The 10,648-nt window shown below is 34.9% G+C and overlaps 1 protein-coding gene across 1 annotated transcript; it reads right to left on the bottom strand.

Moving 5' to 3' along the window:
* Positions 1 to 9,436: 9,436 nt before the first annotated feature.
* Positions 9,437 to 10,296, bottom strand: LOC114739503 (uncharacterized). The gene has a single exon (XM_028927561.1). The coding sequence runs from the start codon at positions 10,183 to 10,185 to the stop codon at positions 9,622 to 9,624; it is 564 nt and encodes a 187-aa protein (XP_028783394.1). The 5' UTR covers positions 10,186 to 10,296; the 3' UTR covers positions 9,437 to 9,621.
* Between the last annotated feature and the right edge of the window lie 352 nt (positions 10,297 to 10,648).

Raw genomic sequence — 10,648 nt, 5'->3', positions numbered from 1 at the left:
AGTTAAAGTTTCTTATTTAAATTTATATAGAGTCAACTTTCCACCAACTAATTAAATTAAGTTAGTATTTGAAATATAAAGCGTAACATATATAAATTTTCATAACCATAGATTTATGAAAATTGTAACATCTAATTTTGAAGAGTAATGCAAGCTTTGGGGATCATCTAGGTACACAAATATAATTGTTTTAATCAAACTTTCTTTATGAATATTTTCTATATATTTTAAGCTTCCTAATGATAGTATTACTAAAGTGCTTAGAGTGAGGGACGAATAAGAAATCACAAAGGCTTATCCCTCACTATGGGGAAAGAAAGAAGAAGCCAACTAATGTGTACTAATGACGGCCTTACCACGTGGTAGGATCGGGCTCAATCCAAAATTCAAATAACAACCAATCATTCACAATATAATAAAAATGTCTCAATCTTTTCTCAGTATAATCCATAGGATATAAATCATATATATTTTTTCAAACTTTCCAATCACAATTCTAAAAATCCCACAAGATAATTTTTCATAGCCCAAAAGATATAATATATCTACTCGAATTCTAAATAACAAATATTATTCAAAAATATGAGAATACTCACAAACAACATATTAGCACATATAACAAGTGGAAAGTGGTTACCTCTCACCAAAGTAATATCCTAATGTTTAAAAAAAATAAAAAAAAATATAAGAGAGTCAACTTTCCACCAACTAATTAAATTAAGTTAGTATTTGAAATATAAAGTGTAACATATATTATTTTAAATATGTATTATTTTAAAATATATTTATATATTTAGTGTAGCATATATAAATCTACAGGTAGCTCAATTCATTAAAATATTTATAATAGTAGAATTCAAGATGTTACAATTCATTTGAGGTTAGAGGAGTTCTATTGGTCAGTGAGGTTGAGAGATCTGTAAGTGATGCCTAAGGCATCAGATACTTTGCAGTCAAATATGAATTCTTTAAGGATTTGAAGGTAGCACAAATGGAAGATGAATGATTATTGAGTATTTGAGATGTATCGGGAAATGGGGATGTGCCAGACAATGACATTGGAGAAAAAGGAATCTTTAAAAAAAAAACAAGAAGAAGAAGAGAACTTGCATCCCTAATGATGATGAGATTAAGAAGACCATGTTTTTTTAAAAAAAAATATTTATCAGAGTAACTATTCGATGAATCCAGGAATAACAAAGATGTATAATGATTTAAAAACAAACTATTGGTGGCCGAAACTAAAAAGAAATGTGACAAAATTCGTGATATAATGTTTGACTTGTTAGAAAGTCAAGATAAAGTACCAAAAGTCTTCAGGACTACCCTAAAATTTAGACGCGATCCCGACAAACTGATCAGGGTGGGGATGAATCCACAAACCCGCCTAATCAACCACCGAGTCCTCTACAGTTTAATCAAGAAACCTTACTGCAACAGCTAAGGGAAGTGGTAGTTATGGTGGTAGATGAGAGAGTAAGGAAGATGGAGGAAGATTTGAAAATCAAGAAAGATGTGGAAGAATTTGAAGGAAGTGGACTTCTTGGGCCATCTATGAGAAATTCTGTCACCCACAAGGAATCTGTTGAAGGAACCAAAGAAAAGAGTAGCTCGCGAGGGCGATAAGGGAAAGAGGAGACTGTGAACATTAAGGCTTTGTTTGGTTGGGGTTTTTTTGAGGGGAGGGGAAGGGGAGGGGAGGGGAAGGGATGGGAGGATGTGTTTGGTTGGGAGGAGGGAGGGGAGGGGAGCTAAAAAATTTGTCCTTTGTGCTCCCCTCCCCTCCCCCTCCTCCCCTCCCAAATTGGGGTTTTTTGGAGGGGAGAGAAATATTATGAGAATCTTGACAAATATGCCCATGTCATTTTTGAATATTCCAGTGGTGTCCTCTTGATATTTTTTTGGCGCATTTCCTTTCGCGGTCGCTCAGTTATATACACGCACAAATATAATATGCATATATATTAATATATTAATTAATTATATATATTAATATATATTATAATTATAAAATGACACTATTAATATCATATATATTTTTTATTTTCTAATATGTGGAGGGTATTACTATATAGTTAAGGTCTTGTCTTTTTTTTCTCCCATTCACTTTTCTCATATATATTATACTTTTATTTCATATTTTTTATCACATATAAGTGAGGTAATTGGTTTTTTTGAAATTGATAAATTAGGAAATCATAATTTTGATATAAATATTATAATAAAAGAATAAATCAGTCTAAATATAAAGATAGGGGCATATTTGTCAATTTATAATCTCCTCCCTCCCCTCCCCTTGTGAACCAAACAAGAAATCTCCCCTCCCCTCCCCTCCCCTCCAACCAAACAAAACCCATTATCTCCCCTCCCCTCCCCTCCTCTCCCCTCAATTAACCTCCCCTCCCCTCCCCTCCATTGAACCAAACAAAGTCTAAGAGTGTATGGAAGGACATAGAGCGTCATCACCCAAAGACTTTTTATGAGAGTATAGATCCTAATAAAGTTAATGCATGAGGAGGAGTTTATTACCAAGTATATGGACCTCTCCAAGCATGTTACCTACCTGTAGTAAAATTATAACCCAGAGTGAATGGCCCAACAATAGATGGAACGAGCAAAGTCAGAGTTGAAGTAACAAATGACTTTATATAAGTTTAAGAGTTGCAAGGATACCTGCATGAAACTCAGGATAGTAGCCCGCGATGCTTGAAAGGTAGAGAAGAGCCAGCTCCAGATAGTTAGGGTAGGTTCTCTAGTTTTGTGAGGCTAATGGGAAGAATTAATAAGAAGAATCATACTGGGAGAAACTAGAACCCTTATTATTATTTTTTATGTCCCAATCTAGTATTAATGAACTGGGGAAACAAATGGTGAGGTGGCTACGGCTGGACCAAAACCGAAAAAGATCTACAAGAGACACCCTAGGGTGGCTACGACTACACTCCAGGACCTATGGATGTTACATATTGTATATCGGATTGTGCTGCCCCTATATCTTTCTAGGTTACACGACATGTTCTATGTATTGCAATTGAAGAAGTATTATCCTGATTCGTCTCATGTTATTGAGTTGAAATGGTTGAGTTATGAGAAAATTGATCTATAAAGCGGAACTAGAATAGATTTTAGACGTTAAGGATAAACAATTGAAGAACAAGACCATCTGCCATGTTAAGGCCATTTGGAAGGGCGAGGCCAGAATTGAAGCAACAAATGATCTTATATGAGTTCAAGAGTTTCGAGGATGCTTGCACGAAACTTAGGATGACAACTCGCAAAACCCGAGAGGTAGAGGAGAGCCAACATCGGGATAATTAGGATAGATTCTCTGGTTTTATGAGGCCAATGGGAGAAATCAAGAAAAAGAGTAGCTACAGTTATGGGAGCACGGGTAGCTCAAGCAAAGGCATAACCGTAGATTTATGAAAATATTAATATATGTTTAATTATAATACAAGAGTAATTTTGAAGAAAATTTATGAAATAATTTAATTTAAATTAATTAAATTAGAATGAAAATTAAATTAGATTAGGAATTTAACTAATATATAAGCTTAATTAATTAATTAGTTTATATTAATATATGGTTATATTAATTGTGTAAATTAATTAATGGTTGAGCAAAGGATTGACCTCGTGGTAATCCTTCTATTACTTTGACGAGAGGTAACCACTTTCCACTTGTTATATATGCTAATATGTTATTTGTGAGTATTTTCCTATTTTTGAATAATATTTGTTATTCGTAATTTGAGTAGATATATTATATCTTGAGTTATGAAAATTGTCTTGTGGGATTTTTGAAATTGTGATTGAGAAGTTTGGAAAAGATATATGATTTATATCTTATGGATTATGCTGAGAAAAGATTAAGACATTTTTAATGATATTGCGAATGATTGGTTGTTATTTAAATCTTGGATTGAGCGCTATCTTACCACGTGGTAAGGCCGTCATTGGTGCACATTGGTTAGCTTCTTCCTTCTTCCCCCCATAGTGAGGGATAAGCATTTGTGGCTTCTTATTCGTCCCCCAAAGTGAGGGTTTGGATGATTAAATTATATTTTTATAGATATATCTATGTTTCTCGAGAATTAATAATTATCCCACTTGACATCTCACAAGCACGTGTTAGTATGTATGATGAGTTGGAAAGTTAGTTACTGAGGCATTGTCTCATCCCATGGTTTAACATTTTCAGGTGATAGTTCGGTAGGGCTGCACAAAGACCGGGTTGGACCGAGTAACCCCTAACCCGAAACCCGGTCTGAATTTACCTCGGGTTCTATTTTTTAACCCGAAACCCGGTCTAACCCAAACTGACCCGACTACTGGATAGGACCGGGTTGGTCACCCGGGCTGGACCGGGTTCCCTAGACAGTGTCACAAAAATTTCCTAATAAAATTCCTTTGCACATACCAAAGAAAGTAGAAGAGATAGAAACCGAGGAGATGAAGAAGACAACAAATTTGGGTAATGAAGTTTCTACAGCCTTGAACCTCATCAACAATCAACCAATCTTCATAGTTCATAGCAATTTATTAAGAAAATTATTTGACAAGCGAGTAGTGAAATGTTATGAATTATTTTTTTTCATGCACTAAGAATTATTGCAGATAAGCAACGGCTAGGTGAAGGGAAAAAAGGAGAGAATAATATTGATGAAGATTGAAGAAGCAATAAATCAAATCATGGTGTGAATTAAGATGGGAAAAGAAAAAAACGAGAGCTTGAGAGGTAAGACCCAAATCCTACTATGAGTGTAGTCTTTCCTTTTATACGGCAAAAAAAAAAAAACATGTATTGAAGATTGAAACTGCACTGGGGGGGGAAGTCGAGGCCTTCATTTTTGACGCTTCAATTGAATAGATTGATACGGGATCTTCATCCTCAGCTTCTGCATATCTGGAAGATGCCGTTGATGAACGCTGAAACACCAACATATCAGATCTGAATAATGGGGCAAATCGGAATACTCAAGCCATGGAAATCATAAAAGGAAGATAGATGTTACGGGTGGGTTTAGAGAAGGAGAGAAGGAAAAAACATACAATGTGGAAGGATGGAGGAGACATATGGAAGATGGAGGAGGTGACTAAGAGACTGAGACGGAGGAGGCGCCACAGATAGAAGCAGGAAATGAGAAGGTGAAGGGAATTTAGGGCTTGGTAAAATAAAAAATAAAATATAAAATAAAAGCACCGGGTCAGACCAGACCACCTAGTCTGAAGGGTCAACCCGAAACCGGTCTGACCCGATGTTCAACCCGGTCTGGTCTGTCTGAATTTTTTGTTTGGGCTGAATTTTTTTGGCTAAACTGGACCGGGTATTATCGCTGGACCGGGTTAACTGGACTACCGGTTTTTGTTCAGCCCTAGTTCAGGTGATGATCTATCTGGGGAAGGCCTCGGAGGCTTAGTGTGCTATCACAGCTTGTATAGCCTCCCTTCGTTTGTTTTATGTGCTAAATTATTATACATTACCACATAGGGCTCATCTATTTTGATGTTGTGAACTAATACATTTGATTATTACTAATTGATGAGAGAACTGCTAGAAAGCCAAAGGCCTCTAAGACTTTATACGTAACATTCGTTTGAAAGTATAAGTTTGTTTGGGCTAAGGGTGGAATGATATTTCTGGACTTTGGAAGTCCAAGGCCCAAGTTAAGTATCGACGTGCTTTTGATATAAGTTTATTTCTTTTAACCATGATAGTAATTTTAAAATTTTAAGGTTTCTTCTTTTCTATCATGGTTAATTTTTTGAATAAATTGAAATTTTAATCTAAATGGGTTTTAAAAGAATGGTCGTCACATCCATGGTTTTAAAAATTCAACTTGGGTATCTTAAATAGCACATTTTTTAATCTTCTACTTAAAGGGGAAAAAAATTACCAAACATAATTTTAATCCAGAAATCATATTTTTTATGAAAATACTTCATAAAATAATTTTGTTATTAATATTATTAATCATTTAAAATATATTTATTCTGATTGGATCAGGTACAAATGCATTAAGGTTCTATTTGATAAGAGAGAAATGAAAGAAATGGCAGGATAATGAGAATTTTGATGCTCTTATTTTAAAAAATTGAAGAAGCAGGGTTAAAATGTTTGATAAAGAAAAAATATAAGATAAAAGTGTAAGAAAAATTAATTAAGAAATAACTTTGTTATAACTTCACACTAATGTTACATACCTGATATGACCTAAGAACCTACAATGTTATATACCGTTGAGTATAATTTTTTTTTTGGCACGAAAAAACAATTATTCTTTTCTCACCAAATAATTAAGAAATACGTGTTGGCAAAAACAAATAATTAAGAAATACTACCGTGACTCAAATTTGTCTTGATGGGCTCAATCCATTTTGGAGCGATCCGTAATCTGTAATATGGGTTGGGCCTAACTTGCCCGCGAGTTGCTCATTGTGATGGAAGAGGTTGTTATTAATGTTTGTAATGAGATCCAAGAGAGGGCCAGGATGAGGGATTCTTTTTCTTTCTTTGTGTGCAATCATAAAGGATTGAATGAAATATCACCAAAACAAACTATACAGACTACAACCAAAATACGATAAGGACAAAGATTTGTTGTGGCATTTTTGTGACATTTTTCCAGAAGCAAAAAAGAGAGAAAAAAAACAGTAACTTTTGTTGCCTATTAGGCAATAGATATTCCCAATATGTGATCTAAATAAAACAGTACTTACGGTCTGGGCTGAGTCTAGCAAAAGTAATTAGTTTCTCATAACGTGACGAATTAAAATCCAAATCTCTATTTAAAAAGATGCTCATATTTAGTATCTTATACTATTTTAAACAGGATTACTTTTATTCAGAAAATACTTATAAAAAATATTTTTTTAAAATGAAACAGTACCTAGAAGACTGCAATCTTAAGTAAAGAGGAAAGCAATCTAAAAGCCCAACAATTTGTAAAGCCCAATAATCTGCATAAGACCAGTACCGGATCCTTCTCTCCTCCGTCTATCCATCTTCTTCATTTTGCTTTCTCTCTGCGCAACCTGGAAAGGCATATTAAAACGGGATTGTCTAGGTTAACGCTTAATGGTGTGTTTGGTTGGAGGGGAGGGGAGGGGAGGGGAGCCCCTCCCCTCATTTGGTTAAAAATTTTGAAAGGGGAGGGGAGCTAAAATGTCCCCTCCCCTCCCCTCCCCTCCCTCCCCCCATTTTGGCTCCCCTCCAAATTGGGGGTTTTTGGAGGGGAGCCAAAATTTTGGACCATTATGCCCTTATTTTTTTTAATATTCCACTTCTACCCATAAAATATATTATTATAATATTTATTTCAAATAAAATATATATTATCCTAAGTAAAAAAATAAAAAATATATACATTATTATAATTAAAAATATATTATAAAAATTATTTAAATAAAAAATTATAATATTATAAAATTAATTGTTTTTTATAAATATATATTTATTAAATATATTTTAAAGCTGGAAAAAAAGATAGCCTAAAGAAAATAAAATTTCATTTTTGTTAGAGCATATAAAATTTGTTAATTTGATTATTTTAAATATATTATTATATTAATTAGAATGAAAAATTACTATACCAATTTTTTAATACACATATTAACATGATAAGACTGAATTTTGATTAAATTATATAATTTAAATTAAGATGTAAATTAATTTATATAATATATCAATAAAAAACATAAACTAATATATAAGGGTAAAATGGTAAATTGATTATTACTATCCCTCCCCTCCCCTCCCCTCCTTGAACCAAACAAGAGATCATTAAATACCCTCCCCTCCCCTCCTTTTTAATCAAACCAAACAAGGTGAGGATGAAACCTCCCCTCCCCTCCCCTACCTCTCCCTCCCCTCCCTCCCCTTCCCTCCCCTCAAACCAAACAGGCCCTAAGGATATAATATAAGTTCGTCCTGACCAATATTAGCATCAGTTAAGAGAAGCCATTCAAGTACCCTTCTGAGCCCAGACTCCTATCTAAAATTTTTGCTCCAAAAAAAAAAAGGCTTTCTTTCTTTCTTCCTTCCTTCCTGCCTTAATAAAAAACGTCAATGATTTACATTTGATCATCCATGGTCCAATTTTCATAAAATAATCGGCAACCTGATAATTGTCCGATGCAAATATTTTTCTAATTGATTCAGCTTTCTTTTATTTTAATTGATTGATCTTTTTAACATGATCTTCTGTTACACTGCTTTCATCAATTATTAATTATTATTAATAATGCTGATTGATAATTGTTTGTTGCTTGATCTTGCTTGCGTCATACGTTTGAGTACTAATCTCTCTCTGTCGAAAATATCTGCTGGACAAGAAAGTTCGCGAGGGTTAAAAGGAAGCACCCTTCCAAAACTTCATCTCTAATCATGAAACCCACATTCCCACTCAGTTTCTTTTCACACAATACACTCTTCCTTTTATTTTACCATCTAATGGGTCTCATGTCTCTGAAGTATTTGTTAAAAAGCTGATTTTTTTCATTTAAATATCCTATAGAAAGTGTTTCATGTTATTAGTGAAAAAATCATGTTTATTGTTAAAAAAATATATATAACGCTTACCGTTTCAAGATGATATTAAATTTTAAAAAACTTCTGAATGTTTACAATTTGTTTTTTTTGCAAATACTCTCAAAGTAAAATTAGCTCGTAATCCTAAATTTATTCAAATAACTATTTTACGAGGATGAACATCTTCCAAGGAGTAGGAGAAAAGAAAACTTTCGTGCATGAGGAGATACCTAATGATCCATAATTAAATAAATGTTGGAGATAAAGTGGATTTTTTTTTCCAAAAAAAAAAGAAAGGGAAACCCAGAGAAAGCCGAGGATGGTAAAACTCAAAATATATTTCTCTTTTTTTTTTTACTAGAATTCAAAATATATTTCGGCCAGCAAATGGACATAATCACACAAATAATTAGAATTATTTAAACACTTCAGCATCTCATATTTGCTTTTACTCTATCAAATAAAGCCTTTACACATCTTCTAGCCCCAAAAAAAAAAACAGAGAGAGCCTTTGATATCTGAATATAGCATATTACACTTTATGTAAAGGACCGTGATGGCATTTTCCATATTTTTCCTTCCCATTCTACCAACTGCATCAAATATTGTAGAGTGTCATGAATACAATCATACATTTTTAAATAAAAATTGTATTGCAAATTTTTAATTAACTGAATTTTTATTATTGGACTGGGGGTTTTTTTCCACCCCATGCGTCTTGTGCGTTGATTTATCTAGAAAAATGAAAAGAATTCAATCAAGTTATTAATATTTTATAAATATCCGATATGCATAATAATGCTTTTTTCAGAAAGCATATGTGAAATCACTTTACGGAAAGATTGATTTTCCGGCAAGAGAATCCAATAATTTTCTCATTAATTAAATATTAATTAATATAAAAAAAAGGAGGAATCTCCCCAGTCAAAGCTCGTCTTTCATTTCGTCCTACCCCTAAATATGACTTTCTGTAATTCCTTCGTTAACAAAGGCCCAAAAAAAAATTTTGGGGGAATAAATTTACAAGTCTCGTCTATACGAAATAAAATTCGTCCGACGGAAAAGTGTTTTTTGCCTCTTTCCTCTCCGTTCTATTGAGCTGGCAGGGTCTCGTGCCGCCACGACTCGGACAACTCGGCTGACTCGTAATACACATCGGAGTGATCGAAAAGGCCGTCGAACTCCACGTACTCCGTGTTCGTATTCCCGTTATATTCAACTCCGGTTCCCAAATCGAACGAGTCGTAACTCGGGATCTGATTCTCAAACTCCCAGAACTCGGCGATTCCAGACGAGTCCGACGATACATGGAGTAACTCGTTCGGCAACTCGCCGTTCCCGTCCTGCTTCACCAACTCACCTCCGGGCGGAGGCAGGCCCAGCTCGTCGTCGGAGGCTTCGAGAAGGTACCCAATCTGAGGCTGAGACTCGCCGGAATCTGACGTCAGATCGACGACAGGAGCAGGCGAGGAAGATGCAGAAATCTCCTCCTGCAGACTCTTCATGACCGAGTCCAGATCCTGACTGGAAAGAGCGGGCTCGTTATCGTCGAGGAGGTCGAAGAGATCGTCTCTGAATCTCTTGACCTCGGGCGATTCCAATCGGGACTCGTCCGAGTCATCTCGAACTCGCTTCCCGGAACTCGTGCCTTCCATGGCTAACAGTAACAAAAATCTCAGAGAAAGAGAAACTTCTGATTTAATTTTCCCTTCTTTTTCTTTTTAATTCGGACGAAACAGAGGATTCCCGCTTCACAGGGTGTGTGGTGGCGAGACGAGGAGGAAGAGATTGGAGGGTTTATATAAGGGGGGGACAAGGTGGAGAGAGAAAGACACAGAGACAGAGAAGGTGTAATGATGGTGACGAGGCAGGCGCGTGGGAACGAATCCTTTGGCCTTCACGGATTTGATTTGCCTTTTTTACGTTTCTTGATAACTTTTTTCTCTTTTTTCTATATTCCGAAAAAAATTATTAAAGAAAATTAAATCTGGTGCCTGCTGCTTTCCCTTTTTAATTTATTAAACGGAGTTGAATTCCGAATTGGAGTCCGGGTCAGTTGCTGGGCCCCACTGTTCTAGTCAATCACGGCCTTTGTTTGATTGTTTCTTTACTTTTTTT

The sequence above is a fragment of the Neltuma alba genome, unplaced genomic scaffold (genome assembly GCF_004799145.2).
Source record: "Neltuma alba isolate B1F8T4 unplaced genomic scaffold, ASM479914v2 tig00002860_pilon, whole genome shotgun sequence".
Taxonomy (NCBI): Eukaryota; Viridiplantae; Streptophyta; class Magnoliopsida; order Fabales; family Fabaceae; genus Neltuma; species Neltuma alba.
This window is presented reverse-complemented; position numbering and strand designations above follow the sequence as displayed.

Excerpts from the sequence above, each read along its gene's own strand:
- LOC114739503 (XM_028927561.1), bottom strand. The coding sequence starts at position 10,185 with ATGGAAGGCACGAGTTCCGGGAAGCGAGTTCGAGATGACTCGGACGAG.